We start from the raw sequence: 20,919 nt of genomic DNA on the forward strand, positions 1-20,919 counted from the left end.
AAGTGAGAAAAGGGTATAATAAGCAGCACAGCCTCTTAAAGAAAAAAGACAAAAAGTGGCTCTTAATTGACTGAATCGATAATTTTCAATTCAAATTCAAAGAACTTTAATACTGTTCTGTCATTTTGCGCCCATGGAATAAAATCTGTGGAATACAAAAGCTAAATATATCAAAAAAACAGATTTTGTCAGACCATTTGGGCAATGAGAAGCAGGTGGAGTGCAGAGTAAGGTTGAGAGGTGTGCGCACATGCACACTCACACACCCACATACATACACACACACACACACACACGCACACAAACGGCTTTGTTCCCCCGGGTAGACCATGGAGCCGTCAAAACCACTCTGATTCTGAATTAGCTCTGATTGGCTGTCATTGCAGTGTGTCCCACACAGCTGAGACCACTCAAAACCACATACACACACACACACACATACACACACTCATACACAGTTTTATGGTCTGGGCATCATGTTTCACTAAACTGCTGAGTTCTCTAGGCTGTAACTAGGGCTGTTTTAGAGCTGTGGTTGAGTATAAATGTGCATGTGTGTGTGTCCGTGTGTATGTGTGTTCACATCTGTCTCTATGACTGCAGTGAATGTAGGTACCCCATGTATTCAAATTTTCAAATGGTGGGGGAATAGTTATTATTGTTTTGTTTATTTTTATTTGAAATATTGTCTAAAAGTGTACGCTGTAAATATGTTGACATTTTGATATTCAAGGGTACAAAAATCTACAAATACATTCCCTGCTACATACAGTATATATTTTGTGAAAGAATCCCTTGTGTATTTTCCACCACAGATCGGTATTGTTATTCTATTCCTGGCATCCTTGTGGTCTGACTGAAAAGTCCAGTGCTATTTTCAATCATTTCAGTATCAAATGGGCTGAGTGTGACCCATGTGAACATAGTGTGAGAAACTGCTGCTACATGCAGAAATGTACAGTACATGAGTGTATGTATTAACAAAAGCCTGATTAAAACCAGCAGAATGTTCCAGTATTATCTCCAGAGTATATTTGCACTCATATGTTGCCAGAAAGATCAGTTTTACAAACTCTGACAAAGAATAAAGGGAAGTACTTGTTTCAACATTCTTCTATTCATCTATTTAATTAAGAAATTATACAGGTTTTGCATAAATGTCACTCTGATGCCACAAGCATGCATGCTAAGTAAAACGTGGGTCCAAAAAAAGCAGACCCACCCATCTCTAGAGGGAAACACAGTGCCAGAAAAGACTTGTGTGGCTAAATCAGTGGGGTTTTACCAGTCTTGCTAGCTCAGTTTGGGTTGGATGTCCATCCAACAAGCCTACGTCTCTGGTTACAAATGTGTCTCAGTAAGCATCATTCTTGTTCCCAAAACTCGAGTTGGTGGGAGCAGCAAAAATAAGCAAAAGAGAAAGCGGGAGGAGGTGTAAAAAGACGAATTATATTAAAATTTTCAGACCAAAGCTGGATTCCATCTATAGAGGCCTCGGGATCAAGTTTCTATGCTAACAGCAGCCCATTTAATCACAAGTATGTGGTTAAAAACAGAAAGCAGAATTCTCTCAGAAACAGACACTCATATGCACGCACACACAGTCACATGCATAAACACACACATGAACTCACTCGGATATGCATATGTATTTGTGTATATGTTGAGTACAGAATCCTACACATAGAGTCTCTGTGATCTCCGAGAGAGAAAAAACTCTCCAGTACAGTGTATCACTCACTCATTCTTTATTGGTGGTACGTGAGCCCTCTCCAGTGGTGACATACAAGACTGCACTGGTGATATCTAAGAAAACACTTTTCCTTAAATAGTCCATACTGCACGAGTTGTGTAAGGATAGTTTGGCAATGTAATACACTTGTGCAGTAATAGGACGTTAGGGTGTATCTCTTAGATAAGGCATCTTTAAATTGAATACTTTCTGCAACATTTCCTGCCTCCCATGCATCTCCCATAAACCACTATAAAAAGTCTGAGGCTGAACAAGGACTCATATATTATTCTAGTTATTGAGGGGGTTCAAAAATTCTGCTTTTATGGTTGCTATCCGAGCTCTTTTAGACAGAATTATGATTTAAGCAAACATGTACAGTAACATCTTGGTTGGCACTTCAAGCTATTTTTCAGCCCTGAGAACTCAAGTTGAGCTGAGTGCCAACATCAACATATTAACCATGACCATGAAAACAGAAAGGAATCCCCATGGTGGACATGATGAACCATAGCAAATGGTTTAAACAGACAAATAAGGGACAAAGTAGCATCTCCATCAAAGTCCTGGGAAAATGTTGAGGAATGTGGAATTTGTGCTTATTTTTAGCCATGCTAGTGGCATAGCTCAGGGGATGGCAATGTCGGTCTGTTTGTCAGTCCACCACTTTGGCCCAGACTAAAATATAGTGCCTCAACAACTATCAGATGGATTGCCATGACATTTTGTACACACAATTCTGGTCCCTAGGGGATGAATCCTAGTGACTCCGGTGATCCTCTGACTTTTCCTCTAGCGCCACCATGAGGGTGACATTTGGGGTTGAGAGTGAAATATTTTGAACAACTATTTGATAGATGGCTGTGAAATTTGCTACAGATATATACAAGTTCCCAAGAGGTTTTATTAACAACTTTGGTAAGCCCTGGATTTTCCATCAGCGCCACCAACAGGTCAAAGTTTCTTTCACTGAAATATCTCAACATCTACCTAATGGTTTGGCACCAAATATTGCGCAGATTTATGATTCTCAGACAACGCACTTTAATGACTTTGATGATTGGTTGACTTTTCTTCTAGCGCCACCATGAGGCACAGTCAACAGGGAAAAAGTTCTGTTTGTCCTTTTGATCAAATATCTATAATAACATGGTGACGTTAGCATTTAGCTCAAAGCACCACTGCGCTTAAGTACAGCCTCACAGAGCCGCTATAACATGGCTGTATGGTCTTGTTAAAAACCCTGCTCCCCCTGCTCCAGTACTTAAAGTGATGGTTTAAATGTAATCAGCTATTGGACAGAGACTGTATGCTAGCATTTAAATGTATTGTAAGTCCCACTTAGTCTCGATTAACCTTAATTTGGGAAGGATGCAATACTTTGGATTGATAAGACTAGCAAGGGTAAAGTTTGGTCCTCTTGGTGGTGAAGACAAAATGCAACATCTTATTTGCTGTGTGGTCAAACAGAAACTAAACTGAAAACGTATTTGTTTTTCTTTTTAATTTTAGTTCCTTCAGCATAAAATTACTCAGTCATAAAACACAGTCTGGCATAGAAGAAATGACCTCACACAGATGACACCAGACTGCCATAGTTTCAGGTCTCTTTCCACCACACAAGCAACCCTTGCAAAATTGGAGACAAGGCTCTTTTAAGAAGCACTTTTTTGAGCAAAGCTTACCCAAGGCACCAATTATAGTTTAAACAACTAGTGTTTTTCATGTCAACTAGGACAACACTTGCATTCAAATGACAGATTGGTTAAAAAATCCAATCCACACTTCAAACCACCTTGGTTCATGAAATGTACAGAGCAGCACAGCCTCTAAAGGCACTCGCAATGATTTCCAACACTTAGAGGCTTGTGCTTTGTTATTAGGGTTGATGTAATTTACAGTTTAAGACACATAAAAATGTTTGTTCTCTGGAGAAAGAGAGTCACACAGTCTCTTAAACCTGATTACTTTGTTTTCAGAAGCTGTTGTTCACTTTGCAACTGTGAACCCAGTGTTTGTCTTGTTACTGTAAAATGACCTACATCCCACTAGAGGTCACTGTTGGTGAGGTTCAACATCAACCTGCTACACATTTGGTTTAAACCAATCATGTAGTGAAGTATAGTATGGGTGTAGTGGGACTCTTGTGGCCTTTCAGCAGTCATGGGTGGTTACCCACTGAACACAGCAAACAGATGTAGGCATTAAACATTTTAAAGCACCAGATTGCTCCTTCCCTGAATGACAGTGTCAACAAAGTCTTTTCAAAAACACATTCAGTATGCTGAGAGCAATATACTTCTTTACATGTCTGTGTATTAACATATGAAAATGAAGCCCATAAACTCATACTTCAGTCATTGGTGCATTTGTTTGTGTGTGTATGTATGATAGCTGACAGACATAAAAAGTCCATAATCTATGCCTCTCTAACCTCACAGCGTTCAGTGCAGCTTTGTGTGTAAAAGTAAAAGTAAAAGTAAAAGATTTCAGCTTTAAGTTCACTTCAGACTAATTTAGTTAATAGTTGATAGCCACTACTGACAGAATGTCTTGGAGAACAGAGATCTCATTGCTGCTTTGGAAAACATCTTTCATCACTTAAAACATACTTTTTTTTTATTTCGATAAGTAAGGAATTAAGCTTCATTTACTCTGACTCTCATTATCAAAGCAAAGAATTTGACCAAAGCGTTATAGTATTCTTCTGGTCAGCTGCTGCTTGGTTTTGGATAAGTTCTGCTCATTTTCTAACTTTATCTCGAGTCTGTTTATCTTGAAAAAACTGAAACAGTATGAGAATATAAATTATAATTATACGTTAATATAATCATATGATGTGTAGTTGTGTCATCTGATTATGAGGCCAAAGCATCATTGTTAAAAAACAAATGTATTTCTTGCATATTTTCTAAATGTTCTCCCTGCAAATTACATGCTATGAGGGATCCAAATGTACCCAACGAGCTGGAACTAACCATAGGATTAGGGACCATGCAAAGCAGAAAAAATTCCAATGGAAGAACCAGGCAAAATAGATTACTTCTGTCCTTCTGTCTCTGGCACACACATACATGCACTCAAAGTTGAACTTATTAGTTTGTTTTTAATGTGTGTGTGTGACCATATTTTTGCTCAAACTGTCATAACATATTTTCATACAGCCACGACAACCATTTCCTCTCACATTTCCTTCCTTCTCTTAACCACGCTCATAAAACTCTCGCCCACCCAGTTTCACACTACCTGCAGCACTTCAATTTATGTTTAATCATTAGTTGACATTTTTATGCTTTGAAATGAACGTTGTGTGTCTTCATCAGTTATGGGTTTGTCACATGACATAAACACTGTCTGCTTTGTTTTCAGTGAGAAGCTTGTGCGCTGATGTCACATGCATCTCCACACTGTAGATGCTGTGTCAACTTTATGAACACAGAACACTAGCATTTAATTGAACACTTACAAAATTGAGACAAGATGACTCTTTATAATTCATTTGTACTTTTAATAATATTTTGCATTAAAACTGAATTAAATCTTAACATATTTTGGCAAATCTTGGTTCTGGATTATTTTTGTCAGTTGTATAAAATATATGGATGTACAACAAGAAATTCTCCAGTTCAATATTGTATACAAAAGCTAACTCGTCTGACCCAGCTGTCTGGGGGGGTGGTGGACCTTTCATTCATGCTGAAACTGAAATACTTCCTCCATGTCACAGCACACGCTTTCAGTTGCTAAGTTTGTGAAACCTACCAATCTGCGTATAAAAACCATAAACCTATATGTATAAAAGTTTTTATGATTTATGTGAACTTTTAATATATCCATCACTTAACTGCATAGGCAGATTCTTATGGTTTCATTTTGTACTACAGATTCTTAACACACATTTCTAATATTTGTCTTATTCTGCTTAACCTGCCTCTGATGAACTGGATTATCACAATAATAGACATGAAATACCTACAGTAATATTTGCCAAGTGGAACACCTGAAACACATATTTCCAGTCAAGTTGGGTGTGTTCCATGTAAGTAACACCCTTGCTCTTTGTCTTCATTCACGTAGGACCAGTTTCCTCATTTGTCGATGGCACACCCCTAACTGCCCCAGCGACGAGTTCGTCTGCACATAAATAGGAAGTCAACTGCAGTGTAGGATACTTATCAGTTACATTCCAGAGGAGAAATTTGCTTCAGGCGGAAATAGCCACAGTCTTGTTCCACTTAAAAAGGGACAACCCCTGTCTTTCAAGCAGCAGTCTTTTTAAAGGCCCGGTCCTTGTTTCAGCACCTTGATGATATCCCAGATTTGTAGAATCTGGCTGAGGATGGTTTTTTTCAGGGTTGGCAGCGCCTGCTTCTTTCTTTGAAGACTTCTTTAAAGGTTGTAGGTAACTTGCTGTTCTGTTAAGCTCTGTTAAGATCTGTTCAATTCGAGTAGTTAAGAGAATCAGCACCTTCAATCACACACCAGTAGAGGGCCCAGTTTGACAACATACCAGTAAGTATTATTCTTTCTCTACTATTTAAAATAGTAATACTGTATTTTTCAGTGACCATTTTAACCAACAATTAAGTCATTTTGTAGTACAAATCATTGTTTTGATGTTTTTTGTTTTGTTTTGCATACATCAACATCAGTATAAAAGCAATTGTGGATACTGTACAAATTAAAGGAGATAATATGATAGTATTGTAGATAAACTTACACAGTAATACACTGTCAACTTAATCAATGACATCATTCTGAGCCATTTAGGAGGGAACAAATTTTAAAAATCATGATGAATTATTCACAACAGGTGTGAGGCCCAACCTGATCATCTGACATGAACAAGGAAGCTGCTCAAAGAAAATAAAAACCAGTCTGGTTGCTCTTGTGTTTCGACACCTTTGACTTGCAAAGAGAAATGCAGGTATCGGAGCTGGAGGACAGGCGTTGAGTATACAGTACTCAGCTTCAAGGACAGCAAAAATGCTGAAAAAACTCTTTAACTTCCTGGCAATTTTTGCTTTCTTGAGTGTGGCATGTTTTGTTGTACTTTTGTTCTACAGTAAAGATAGCACTTTGGCTTTTCTTTCTAAGCCATATCTTAAAGCAAATGGAAATAACACAATTTCCTGGCTGATAAAAGAACGTGTGAAAGAGCTATTGGAAACGAGGACTGAAGGACCAAGCACCAGCCAAGAGACGACACAGATACCAGACACTACCAAGAAAAGTTTGGTACCCTGCCCTGATACCCCTCCAAATCTTTTGGGTCCTCTCAATGTGGAGTTTAATTACAAACGGACTATGGATGAGGTGAAAAAGGAGGTTGGTGCTCCTCTACAGGAGGGAGGACGTTACAAGCCACCAGACTGTATCTCACGACACAAGGTAGGTGAAAGAATGAAGAGACAAATGGACACATAAATAAATGAAGAGAATAAACAATTAATAGATAACTGGACTTGAAGAAGGGATGAATGTAATTTTGCAGTGGTCATGACATGTGTTTGCTTGGTATAAGGCCAATGATTCTCCAGAATGTAAAACCATTTAGACTATTTCTGCTACTTTAGAACACTGAAAACAGTATGGAAAAACAGTAACTCTTAGAAACAGCATTTAACTTAGTATTTTTATTCACAGTCCAAATTATATTATTATTTATAATATAAGTATAGCTTATGAAAAGGTTTATTTTATTTCCTTTTGTTTTCTCTCATTGCATGTCCATGCTGGATTCAAGCTGCCTTTTTTTTTTACATGTGAAAACAAAGAGGGTATATACAGTATTTTTACATTTGATATCTATACAAGTACAGTATAGATGATAAAGTGTGTGCTTACATGAAATGCTTACTGTATTTCAGACGTTTCAATTATTTACTTGTTTGTTTAGGTGGCAATCATCATCCCATTTCGAAATCGGCATGAGCACCTGAAGCACTGGCTTTATTACCTCCATCCTATATTGACACGACAGCAGTTGGACTATGGTGTGTATGTTATCAACCAAGCTGGAGATGGGGTGTTCAACCGGGCTAAACTGATGAACGCAGGCTATGTTGAGGCATTGAAGGAATATGACTATGAGTGCTTTGTCTTCTCGGACGTTGACTTGGTTCCTATTGATGATCGTAACTTCTACAGATGTTTTGACAATCCCAGACACTTGGCTGTGGCTATGGACAAATTTAGCTATAGGCTACCCTATAACACCTACTTTGGAGGGGTTTCTTCATTGTCCAAGAGCCAATACATGAAGATTAATGGCTTCCCGAACTCTTACTGGGGCTGGGGTGGTGAAGATGACGATATCTATAGGCGAGTTATCTTCCGTGGGATGTCCATTTCCAGGCCTGACTTGAGGACGGGAAGGTACAAGATGATCAAACATGTAAGAGACTTGCACAATGAGCCTAATCCAAAGAATCCTGGTAAACTGGGCCAAACCCAGTGGGCCATGGGTAAAGATGGAATTAATTCCCTCAAATACACAGTCAAGGAGATTGTGAAGGATATACTATACACTTTTATCACTGTGGATATTGAAGCTCCACCAAGCTGAATGAGGATGGAACCTGTGGATTCTGGACTGTTGTTGACTATTGTACAGTATCTGCGGGCCACATTGTGATTCACTGGTTTTCCAGTCTCAGGACTCAAACAATAGAAGATGGTATTCTTTTTGCTCTACCTTGGGTGATTTTATGTTTATCTTCTTAAAATATCTGTGAATGCAGTCTGTCAAATTTCTTGTAATTGACCTGGGGCAGGTGTGGGTCTTGGTGTAGGGTTACGTTTGCTATCCTGCATGTACATATGTTGTGTCTTAGTGAACATATGTAATAGTATATCATTATTTGCATATTTGATACGTTTTTATGCATACTTGACAATATAATGAATGTAAATATTTTGAATATGAAGTACAGGATAGTGCTTTGGCACAATCCTCAAATAACAATCATTATTCAGTCTGCTGTGCAAGAATATGAAGCCTGTTCTCATTCCCAGGGCATCAAATACTGACGCTGGGGTGGTGAAAAAGTGTTGGTATTTGAAGACCTGGGATGGGAACATTTAAGAACATGTGCTGGTGTGGACAGGAGGACATAGGTTTATATGTTAAAGACGTCACAGAAGAGACATTCTGGGGATGGTTGCACCATGCTAGAAGATATTTGTGTATTGCAGGGGCAAATACCACTCAAAGTGGATGAAACACTGACGTCAGACTAGACAGGAGTGTCTGGATGGACAATGAAGTGGTTAAGGGGTTTTATATTTTGTTAGATCTAATCAGGTCCTGATTTAACTTAATTTATTGTATTGAGACATTTATCTTTACAGTGCAATGCGACACCAGCTTTTATTTTTTGTGCTTTACATTACATTACTGTAGGTGTTCACTGTGAATAAAGGATAAATAGTACATAAGTAATGTGTGTACTGACAGTGAGAATGTGTACTGACTTTTTGAAACCTGTTGTTTGCTTGCAGTCTTTTTATAGATACTGTTTTGTTACAGAAACACAGTTTCAGTGGACTGTTATTTTGACTTTTGACTGTCTTGGGTTTAGAATGATAAAGGGAAAATTAGTTTTGGTGGCAGTGATGCACTGGTTGAAGTATCCTTTTCTTTTTGAATGTATTTTTTTACTTTACAGGTGTATAATACTTTATTTTATTGTATTTATAGCCTTTTCTAATAAAGTAGTGTTCCACACAATCCAAATTAAAATGATGATTGTCCTTTTTGGGTGAACATCTACTATGGTTTGGTGTTGAGCTTACCCTTGAACGAAGAAATTAAACTAAGCACATTGTATGTGTATGAGTAATGAACTACTTCAAGTTGTATGTTTGTGGATTTGTGCTTTGTGTGCAAAAATGCCCGAGCAAGTCAGATAAAGGCAGGAAGTATAAATGCAGATTTAAAGGGTGGGTTCACAGTTTTTCAAGTCTGTCTTAGCCAGGTGCCCACATGAATTATGAAAGAGGTTTTCCTTGCTGTAATCATTCCTCCAGCTAATACTGGCCATTAAAAGATCCCTTTCAAACACACTTTCAATGGAAGTGATGGGGGCCAAAATCCACACTCTTCATTTTGACCAAAAATGTACTTAAAAGATTATCTAAAGCTATTATGATGTGTCAGCAGTCCAAGCTAGTTAAATCAGGTGGATATCTTCCAACATTATTTTCTTTTTAGAATAAAATTCCCTCTTTTTATTTCCCCAGACAGAGTTTCGCTGTTGAGCTGCAGTGGAAGAATATTAACTAAAATTGGGAATTTAGCACTAAAAGGACTGTAACTTTGAAAGATATTCACTTTATTTGACAAACTGAGGTTGCTGAACATTCATATTAGCTACGGATAAACTTTTAATATATTTTTGCCATGTTTTTAGAGGAGCCCAAAGGAATTTCATCTTACTTTATAATCAAGGGAAGCTGAGTCTTGTATTTGTTCTTACTGTGGCAAAACTTTGGGTGAAATGTTGAAGATTAGTTAATTTTTCCAATAATTCCTGCTTTGTAGACTACTTCATTTTAAAAATATGTTTCTTGTTCCTTCACTCTGATAGAATGCAGAATAATGTACAGTATGTGCAGAGTTTGACACTACAAGGCTGTTTTCACATTCAACTGCTGAAAATGGAAATTTTCTCTGTGCTCATTGAAAATAGGAGTGTAAGGGGTGGTCCTGTGAGCATGATTTGTGACATCACAACTCATTTGGGAGCCAATTCTTGTCCAATATTCAACTTACACATGTGTGATGTGGACACTTGAAGCCTCCAGTACACTGAGAATGGACTTTACAGTGAAGTAGGAGACATCTTGTGTCCAGCAGTAAAAATTCTGAAATGAAATTTATCTGAAATTTAAAGATTCTGTAATCTGTAATGAGGGAGCAGGAGTAGATGCCATTTTAAGGATTTTAAAGTTGTAACAATAATAATAATATAATAATAATACTTTTTTCATCAATGATAACATGTGTCTAACCATATATACTCTATTTTAGTAAATAATTAGTAGTAGTGAAAGTAAAACTATTATATCATATTATCTTACTGGTTTTGTTTCTTCCCCTATGCAGGGTACTTTTCTGGTAGCAGGTACAGTTGGAAGCCTCGGGGGTCAGAGAAATACAACCTGACAGGCCAGTCAAGCAGAAGATGCTTTAGAAAGTCTGTTCTATAGTCCTCTGCTCAGAATACACACCACATACTAACACAACCATGCATATACGGTGTATCCCCCCAGCCTGCCCAACCTCCTAATGAATTTTTCAGCATTGTTGCTCCAGTAAATGAGAGGCAACATAAGACACGACACAAGACACTGTGCAGGGGGGATCCACTGATATTGATGTTGAGTTCATGTCATTAAACCAGTTTTTACCAGGTATTCACAGTCAGGTGTTCAACAAGAGAGTTAATGTTGGAATTCAAGTTACATTATTATTATTGGTATTTCACAAAACTACCAGTTGTACTCTGCCAATTGTCCTTGGACAATACACAAACACATTTGATCACAAATTCACTTAAAATGTTGATGCAATATCGAGAAGTAATTTCAAACCATTGTACTGTGTATCATATTAATTCATCCTCTGACCTTAGATTCTAAAGGGAAATTTCACTCACTACTCACCTTGTGATTCATAATTCAATTCATATTTATGTTGCAACACAGGCTACAATTCAGTTTGGAGCTTAATTACATATCTTGACTCCTGTCAGTTTATCATTTCAAAGTCAGAATTTGTCACTGTGGAGGGAAACATGCTTGGTGTGTTTTTGACAGCCATGTTACTTTTAACATTTGTGAGAGATACAAGTGGTCTAGTTTCTCACCTGTCAGACTATAGTCTTAACCATATTTACCTGATTTGCTGCTTGGTTCCAGTTTCACTCAGCATCATAGTGAACTGCATGCTTTCATCTACATGGAGTAACAAACAGTTGCAGCCATTCATAGAGTCAAAAGCTTGTGTGTTGATGAATTATTGACAAGTGGGAGTATTACACAACATTGCCCTGAGAGGAACTGTGGCATCAAATACAAGAGGGTGAGAAGTAAGGGAAGGCAAATGCACAGCACAGGGAATAAAAAAATGGTGGTGGTAGTTGTAGTGGCGGGGGCTTCCCCGGAGGTTGCAGAAACGAAAGCCAGCAGTGCAGAGTGAAACCTTTACATGAGGAATTGGTGTGTTTAGAGGATGTGTGCTAAAGGTTGACGCATTGTTTCGAGAATGAAATCTTTATCACTGCTTTTCTACTTTTCTCAATGATCCCATTGATGGTTTATTAAGGGATGACAAGACAAGAGGGATTGTGTGTACAGTCTATTTGCATATGCACATCAACATGTAGGGTTGTGTGTTGTATGTATATTTGTATTTGTAAATGTTTGAATGCACCAGTTCAACTCTAATCACGTCTCTCACACACTGTGTCAGCAACCACCACAAGCACACCACCCCCCAGCCAACACCCCCCCCAAACACTCTCCCATCCTCCATCCTGCCCAGCCCCCTCTTTTCATTGGTTGACCTAGTGGAGTTACTATGGGAACGACTGTAGAGAGGCTGCCATGCAAAATGTGGGGTACAGCTTTTGAATGGTGCTTAAGTCTCCCATAATTCACACGCACACACACACACACACCTGTTCATCAGGGCAATGAAACCCTACCTATCATCAAGATATATTTTTTAGAAATATCAGGATGGTCTTCAATATATATTTTTCCGTGCTAGCATTTTGCTCCACTTAGCATCTGTAATTTAATCAGTCTTTTAATAGAGGGTTTCTTTAATTGGTCTTTCTGAAAAGCTAAAATGTTTTCCTGTGGTTTTCTGTTTATATTCGAAGCTGTATAGTAAAAAATAAACACATCCTCCTTTTAACCAATATATAATAATGCTATACCATGACTGTAACCTATTGGAATGCTGTCATACTCTCATACACAGTGTAGGTTTTTGTAAGCATCGTTAAAATTATAATAGTTTTACTATATCACTATAAATCAGCAGTAGATACTGATTTAGCATGGACAGGAAATCTCAGTATCATGTTTGAGCTCTTCAGAGAGACTGCTGAAAGAAATCCACTAGTCAGAAACCAGTAACAACACTATGATAATTGATCATGCACACTGTATGTATAAGCACTCATACGCATGCCACATGCTAATATTAAAGCAAGGCTATGTAACTTTTGAAAGAAAAAATAGCACATTTGTCTTAAAAAATCAAAAGCTGAACATATAAGCATTAAAAAGAAAGATTTAAGTCAGTCCATTAGGGGTTTTGCCACCACAGCCTTTCTTGGTCTGATATTACCAGTAGCTTATGGCAGCTAACCTAAACCTAAGATAGAATCTGTTGTGCAATTGACACTACTGAGTGACTTCACTGATTTAATGACTCTTCTTTTCTAGCGCTGCAGTTACACTACATTTTAGCGTTTACCATTATCCCATGATTGTCATTTGTGGCCACAGTGGTCGCTGTTCATCACAAGCTCATTTAACAGTGCTGAAGGCAAGCAAACCCTAACTCACACTCACAATAAATTCTTTCTTTGCATTTCTCCCTCACTCCCATCCTTATTCTCTTCTTCATCAGTTTGTGTAAGAATTGCGTTGTTCAGCACAGACTAAAACCTCCCTGTCATCCTCCTATACACAGATTTATGTACCAAAACAAACACACACTCACAGACACAAACATGGCTCACAATGACGATGAGTGTCCACATTCAGCACCCAAACAGCAGTAGATTAATGATGAGATCAGGCGATATACACACAGGGCGCACACCACCTCGCACCACTCTCACTGTCGGCATCACTAGCTTTGATCTGGTGGGCTGGCACAAGTGAGTGTTATGGTCTTACGTAAGGCTTTTACATAAACCTCAGCGTGCAGAAACAGAGAGAGAGTCGGATCGAGAGGGAGGGGGGGGGATTGCTGCACCATTACAAAGGGGATTCGCACTGCACCAAATCCTCCTCCCACTACACATGCATGCGCACCCATGCCACAACAACATATGAGCTTTTTCTTGCAACATGTGTTTCCTTCGAAACAATGAGACCCACCCTTTCATCTATATTCAGGACACACAAACGCACACACAGGTTCCACATCCACATGCATCAGCTGTGCATCAGCTGCGTCTCTTTGTCATCGTACAGGCCTCTACGCATCTTTTCCCACTGGAGACCAACAGCAGACAATGACACATCCATCAGGCTTTCATCTCAGTGATCAATAAAATGTATTGATAACCTATTACTCCCAAGCCAAGCAGACCTCTCTCCAAGTGTGACGGCACAACAAAAATGCCACACACGCTGAAAATCAACAAAAGCATCTCTGTCTCTCTCCCTCTTTCTCACCGAACCTACTCCTTGGGGACTTGAGCTACTGGGATGTGGGGGTGGAAAGGGGGAGTGGAGGAGAGAAGGGCTCTAATTATACAAGTAAATGAAGCCCCTGACATTGAAATGTATGAATTCTTGTGCAAATATGGTTACAAAGAGCCAGGAGTTCATATATCAGCGCAAACATAGTTTTATTCATTAAATATGAAAAGTGGAAAGATTTTCACACTGTGAGCAGACAGACGGTAACAAAAAGAAGGAAAACATTGCAACGAAAGATCACATAATGGCCTTGATTTGTAATCAGAAAGAAAAGAGAAGAAAAGTATCACTCTGGGGGAAAAAAAAACACAAGGAACTGAGCCAAGTGGCAATATGGTGACCCCTGTGGTTCATGTCATTGCTGTTTGTATGCCAGTGCAATGGATCAAGGTAAACAACTTTGATTTTCACCATGTCATACGTGGAGGAAGTGGAGAAACAAGTGCTATTTACACACCAAACTGTGGCATGTGGGACAGAATGACATCAACTCAAGAGGACGTCATATTTGGGAAAAAAAAACCCAACAAAACAATGCATAACAATGCATCACAGTTCCCTACTCTCTCTTTCTTAATCTTAGCATTAATATATTTTGATTGGTGACAGCATCATGTAGTAAAATTATGATTTTAGGACACTTTGGGGAACAATCCACAAGCATAAACACTGTTATTTGAAATAAATACTTAATACTTAATTAATTAATACATATTTATTAAATTTTACCAGGAATCCTTTGAATGTTAAAATTGTTCTCCATCACCCAAAAAAGTATGTCACCATCCTTTCCCAGTCCAATCTCTCCCTGGTCAAATAACACTCAAAGGAAGAAAGAATGAAAGTGATTGCATACTAAATAAAAAAACAAAAATAAAACAAGATCACAGTGTAGACAGAGAAAACATGGAACAGATATGATCATTCTCTGCTCCCCAAATGACCTTTCGCCTGCCCTTTTTATCTGGAGATCAGGTTACTCCATATCTTGTCGTACACTACACCATCAGGAGGCTGAAAAGATATCTGAACCTGGAGTAGTGTTGTGGATCAATCATCACATTCTAAATGAGATGGAGAGCTATCATGAACTAGAATGACCCTCAAGTGTCATTGGCACCCTTGTGGTTAGGATTAGAGAAAACTTGCATCATCTCAAATGTCTTTGCGTATGAAAACCCCTCTCTTTAACTGAAGGGTAGAGAACACTTGCTGTAACTTGTCTCGCTGAATCATTGACAAAGGCCTTTTAGGACTGCAATACACCCCCTCATTCTTAAAACAAGTGGTGCTTTGCAAGGCTGCACACACTGTGCAGTAGTTTGTCTTCGTTTTTCAGAGCACGGGGGACTTGGAAAACGGTAAATCCCACCATTTGTCTTGCCCCGACAAAAGAGGGACAAAGAGGAAAACAGACTGACACAGAAAAATATATGCTGACCAACGATCTACAATTATGTCAAGCTACATTCAGATTCACACACAGCTGCGGTGGTTCCTAGAATAAGGTTGTACAATGTTCACTAGTACAACAGCCAGGAGAAAAAGGGTGAAGGACTCTGAACTGATATAGCTTTAGTCCTCAAATTTCACTTTTGTATTTGAAGCTGTGATCCAGTTAATAACATAACTCAAAAAAGTTTCTCTCTTTATCTGAAACAGAATTTCCTTGTCCTTTTGGGGTCACAGCCTATTTAAACAGAACACTTGCAGGCATATTGTGACTCTCTAGAACTGGCTGACACACAGCAAGGATGCCTCCCTGTCAACCACTCACATCAGCCTGTACAGTATGTTAGTTGAGAAGAACAGAAAGTACTGTATTAAGAGGCTGGTGCAATCACAGTTTAAGATCCGTGCAGTATGACTTAGGAAGGAGAAGCCTATAAAAACAGTATGAAATCCGTTGAAGAAGAAAGTAATAACTACAAAAAATTGGTTGTTTGTGCATGTGTCCTTAGAGGAGAAAGTCATCCAGTGTAGCTACAAAGACAGTGCCAAAAGTTGAACAGTGTGTGTGATGTCCTCCAGCGTCAGATGATGTTCCCTGACCTTTGTGCCTTGTATGTGTGGCACTGCATGCAGAGAGGGAGAGAAAATGTTTGTGTGCATGTAGATATATATATATATATGTGTGTGTGTGTCTGTGTGTGTTGTATGTTTGACTGTATTGAAGCATCAGTGCAAGGGATCCCTCCAGTTAGAATATTGCGATAGTTTTGCAGGTTTCCATTTGTAATTCAACAGTTGTAAATCCCAGAGATTGACATCCTATGGATGACTCCCAGTTATGCAGTAGGGTGCAAGTGAGATCCAAATGCAACAGGCTGAAACCAAACTTAGGTCATCCAGAATAAAAAATTGTGTGGTCTTCTGTAGGACAGCGTTGCCACATTTGTAGCTGCAAAGTATGTAAGTGAAAAAAACAGGTTAAAGTTGCCTTCAGATCTCTGTGTTCATTTTTACATTTGCGCATACAGTCGTATAATCAGTGTGCGGTCAGAAGAGGACCATCTTCAAAAAGCAAAAAACACATCAAACAAAAGTGGCGGGTTATTCCAGGTTGTGGATATTTTCTTTTTACTTTGGCTCTAACATCAGAGGATTAGGAGGTAATTTGTTACAGATTAGACAAGATGACAAACTCAGAAAAAAAAAACTTTGATTAGATTAGGTCCTTATGAGCAAATTGAGTTATGTCATGTGGAATTCCATAAGAAAAATGTAAAAGATAAAAAGGTGCTCTGCTTTTTCTTGCAGTGTGCAGTCATGAGCTGAAGCTTTGAACGTGGCTGTCAAACTCTCAGCAGGTCAGGAGCTTTTCCAGGAAGTTACAAGGCGAATGTGTCTATTGAAAGTCCGTGGATTGTCAGGAGTCAACCTCCAAAGTTCCAGTGAAGGCTGTGAAGTGTTAGCCCAGCTTTTTGGAGTCTCCTCGTGACTTTCTCAAGTGAACAAAACCACTTATTCTATTCTAGCCTGTCGTAAGCCAAAACACTTAAGGAATGAGAGCTTTTAAGATTTAAAAGGAATTCATAGGCTGTTAACTCTACAGCTCAACATTTTTCTTGGTCTGGGAAAACTTTTGGCTCTGCATAAACAGCACTGTAGTGATGTCCACTCAAGTCCATAAGTTAGTAGGAGGGAACCACCCCTCAGAGAGAAACTACTTCTTGGGGGCAGTTCCTCTAGTGGTGCTGCCAGTTTTGTTTCCAGAACGACGGACGGGCACCTTGGATACAGGGATTCTAGTGCGAGCTGGGGGAGGCGCTTGGGTCTTTGGCGGAGGGGATTCAGCCTCTAGGACAGACGACAGGGCTGACTGGCTTACAGAGTGTGGGGGTGTGGGTTGTCTGGCGCTTACCGGGATCTTAGATTCCCGGGGAAGGCTGGTACTGCCTTTCATTGATCGGAAGGAGGAAGAAGAGGAGGAGGAAGGAGGACTTGTTTGGGAGGTGGGGCTCAGTTTGTATTCAGTGGATGGAGAGGGAGTACTGTTAAGATCCTCATCTCCCTCCTGGTCATCGTTCTCGCCTTCCTCTTCAGGGTCGTTGTAGAGGTCGTACAGGTGGTCTCCAGAGCAACTGTCGCGTGACAGGGCCATCCTCTGGTTACGCTGCAGCCCACTTTCATCAGGTGTCGCTGTGGGCGTTGCTGAGGGTGTGTCCCAGTAGCCCTCGTCACTAAGGGGCTCTTTTTCACCAGGTGATGTGGGATGACGGCTGTGCGTGTGAGGAAGGGGGGGTTTAGCTGCCCGACCTCCTGCTGCACCAACCACTGGAATCTTACTGAGCCCCAATGCTTTCACCTGGGGTAGTTTACGGTCTGCACTCCTTGAGGCTGAGGGCAAGTGGCCACTGGCAGGGTTGGAGGTGGCGCGAGGGGGATAAGTGGAGGTGGGGGTAGTGGAGGAAGGTTGGTGTGATCGGGGCAAAGCAGGGGAATTGTCCCCCGTAGAAGGCAGCATATGCCAGAGCCCCTGCATGTCTGCATCGTCCACTCCTTCTGGACTTGCCATTTCCTCCCCACCGCCCATGTAGGCCACCACCCCACTACCGGTTGGGTGCTGCTGTGGTGTAGGTGGTGCCCTGGCCCGGGCAGGAAGGGAGGCAGGCACTGAGCTTGAGGAAACAGAGAACATGGGCTGGGTGAGCTGGGAAGGTAGAGGTTTGGATGGGGAGCAACGAGACGTGGCACTGGAGATGCCAACAGCTCTCCCAACCCCCGCTCCTACACTCCCTCCTCCTCCACCACTGCTGCTGCTGCTGGTGCCGCTGCCCCCATTGCCCGCTGGTCCCTCCTCATCTGCATCAGCAATTATGTCACCGCAGCCTGTCAGTGAATCAAAGCTCTTGAGGGATGTGACGTCGGTGAAGAGGAGAGAGCAGAGGCGGTCCACTGAAGGTTCCGAGGGCGGATCGCCTGTGCTGCAGCGATCCAAGGGGGGCGTAGCAAGGGAAGGGGTGAGGCTTGAAATTGAAGCTTTGGCTTTTGGGATGGGTGGGCGCAGTGGCGAGTCAGTGGGCGTGTAAGGAAAGGGGGAGTCTGGCTCACCAGATGGCCCTGGCATGGCAACACAGTGTGAGGGTGTCATGGTAACACTAGTAGTGGGAGTCTCTGCTGCTTGGAGGTTAGGTTCTGCCTCAGCATTCCCACAATCCTCTTGGTGATGATGCGGAGGTGGTTCAAGGGTGAGAGTAATATCCTTTACCTTTTCAGAGACAGCAATATCCCCATCCTTCTCCTTCCTCCCTTCTAATTCTTCCGCTTCTCCTTCAATTGTTTTTTCCTTACGTCTCCATCGCATGCTGCTAAAAAAGCCCTTTAGGCCCCTCCCTCTTCTGACAAGCCCCGCCCCTCCATTTTCACTCGACCTAAAACTCCCACGTCGGAGCAAAGAGAAGAAACTCAGCGATTTGCTAAGAGACCTCACCGGTCCCGCCTCCAGGCCAGTTAGCCCCTCCCCTCTCCGTCCATCGACTTCGTTGTTAGCGCTTGTTAGTCCATCGTGGGTTCTGCTCCTAACAAGCTCTGCCGATGCCGCCGAACCATTCCCATTCACAGAATTCCCATTGTCAGAATTCCCGTTGTTCCCACTGTTTGTGGCCCCTTTGTTCCTGAAGGAGAAGAAGCTGGCCATTCCAGAGCCGGTGCGCCGCTTTCCAAAGAGTTTGAAGGCAGCTTTGTTGATCTTCCCTGTGGGCTGGGGGTCACACTGAGGGGCCATAGGAGGCTCCACACACTCCGACTGCACCTCCATTATCTAGTGCTCCCACTCAATCGTCTCCCTCTAGCTCTCTAGCTGCCTTTCTGTCCTCTCTCTCTCTCTCTCTCTGGCCACACATACACTCACCCTCTCTCTTTCTCTCTCTCCACCCTGCTGCCTGGTGCTCTTTCACTCCCACTCTGACTTGCTCTAACGCTTGCCTGCTGGTTTTCTCTCTCTGCCTCACTCCCCTCCCTCTCTTTCTCTCTCTCTCTCTCTCTCTCTCACACAGACACACACACACACACATGCTGGGTGCTGCTCCTCACTGTATCCATGGCAACTGGGTGGGCTAAGCAGCTTTCGTCAACGTTGGCGGGGCGCCAGTGTCTGTCCTCCACTCCCTCCCCCATCCTCTTCCTCCTCTCTTCCTCCACCTTCCTTGTCACCAATGCACTGTTTGCTCTTTTCTTTTAAGTGCTCATCAATTTTCAAGCCCTACATTCACTGCTCCCATGCCTATGTGTGTTTAACACATATCAAGTGTGTTTGCGCAAATAAGTAGACACACACCCCCACTGATGCATTATGACGGATTAGACATGAGTTCAATATGTTTATGTGAGCCTTCTCAGTGGATCATGAGACAGAGTGGAATGGCTAATTATAAAGACTGCTCGCATACTTGTTTGGATTTGATGTTCTTCATACATGTCTGGTGAACATAGGCCATGAAGGTGGTGAAAAATCGAACAAGTGAAAGCAGACTTCCAACAGCAAACATTACAGATGTGAATATTTTGAATAAATGTCTTTTGTGTGTGTGTTTTACTTTTTTCATCTGCATAAGTAATTCCATGCAAACAGTAGCTTGACATTTCAAATTTATCAGCATTACTTACTGGTTGAGTTTGTATGTGTGTGCGTGTAGTCATGGAAAAGCTCAAAGTAAACAAAAATAAGCATTTCAGAAGCCTGAATTAGAGGACTCAAATACAAGACCTGCTGATAATCAGGGGCTTAAGCTGGGATATGGATTTGGAAAAACTATTTCAGTGCTGTTGGGTGCGCACACACACACACACACACACACTCACACTCCAAAACGGTTTGGGCTAGACATATAGGCCATATGGCATTGAGCCCAACTCCATATGGACGCACAGTGCCAGGTGTCTGAGACCTATGACAACACATCTAACTGTCATCCTATCATCCTAAACAGGGGCATGAACACACAGTGGCTCAAGTGGCTTGAGCTGCTGCCCCTTTACCCTCTTTGGCTGAAATGCCCCTCTGGATAAATCTAATAAATGTATACTATCAGATTATTGTAGTTATTAAACAATTGTTATCGCAATTACACCAACTGCTCCTACTCCTAACTGTTGCTGCGTGCTTCAGTTACACACTGCTGTTGAACACACTCTGCCACGTGTGTGTGGTTGTGTGTGTGTGTAAAACCACGGAAAAGCTCAAAGTAAACAAAAATAAGCATGTCAGAGGCCTGAATTAGAGGACTCAAATA

The 20,919-nt window shown here is 40.9% G+C and overlaps 2 protein-coding genes across 5 annotated transcripts in view; one reads left to right on the plus strand and one right to left on the minus strand.

Moving 5' to 3' along the window:
* LOC122972733 (beta-1,4-galactosyltransferase 1-like) overlaps positions 1-20,919 on the plus strand; it is a 28,619-nt gene that overhangs the window by 3,373 nt on the left and 4,327 nt on the right. For 3 of the 4 annotated variants that reach the window (XM_044340039.1, XM_044340037.1, XM_044340036.1), the window contains exons 3-5: positions 5,810-6,244; positions 6,546-7,123; positions 7,632-9,470. The exons of the other annotated variant lie outside the window; for it this stretch is intronic. In XM_044340039.1, coding sequence (XP_044195974.1) covers positions 6,719-7,123; positions 7,632-8,300 — 1,074 coding nt within the window. In that variant the 5' untranslated portion in view covers positions 5,810-6,244; positions 6,546-6,718 and the 3' untranslated portion in view covers positions 8,301-9,470. Of the gene's footprint in view, positions 1-5,809; positions 6,245-6,545; positions 7,124-7,631; positions 9,471-20,919 lie in introns of those variants that run through there. 4 annotated transcript variants of the gene reach the window in all.
* Positions 14,318-19,582, minus strand: amer2 (APC membrane recruitment protein 2). Its single transcript, XM_044340035.1, has one exon. It carries the CDS (start codon positions 19,443-19,445, stop codon positions 17,352-17,354), a length of 2,094 nt encoding a protein of 697 aa, XP_044195970.1. The 5' UTR covers positions 19,446-19,582; the 3' UTR covers positions 14,318-17,351.

The sequence above is a fragment of the Thunnus albacares genome, chromosome 21 (genome assembly GCF_914725855.1).
Source record: "Thunnus albacares chromosome 21, fThuAlb1.1, whole genome shotgun sequence".
In the NCBI taxonomy this organism is placed as follows: Eukaryota; Metazoa; Chordata; class Actinopteri; order Scombriformes; family Scombridae; genus Thunnus; species Thunnus albacares.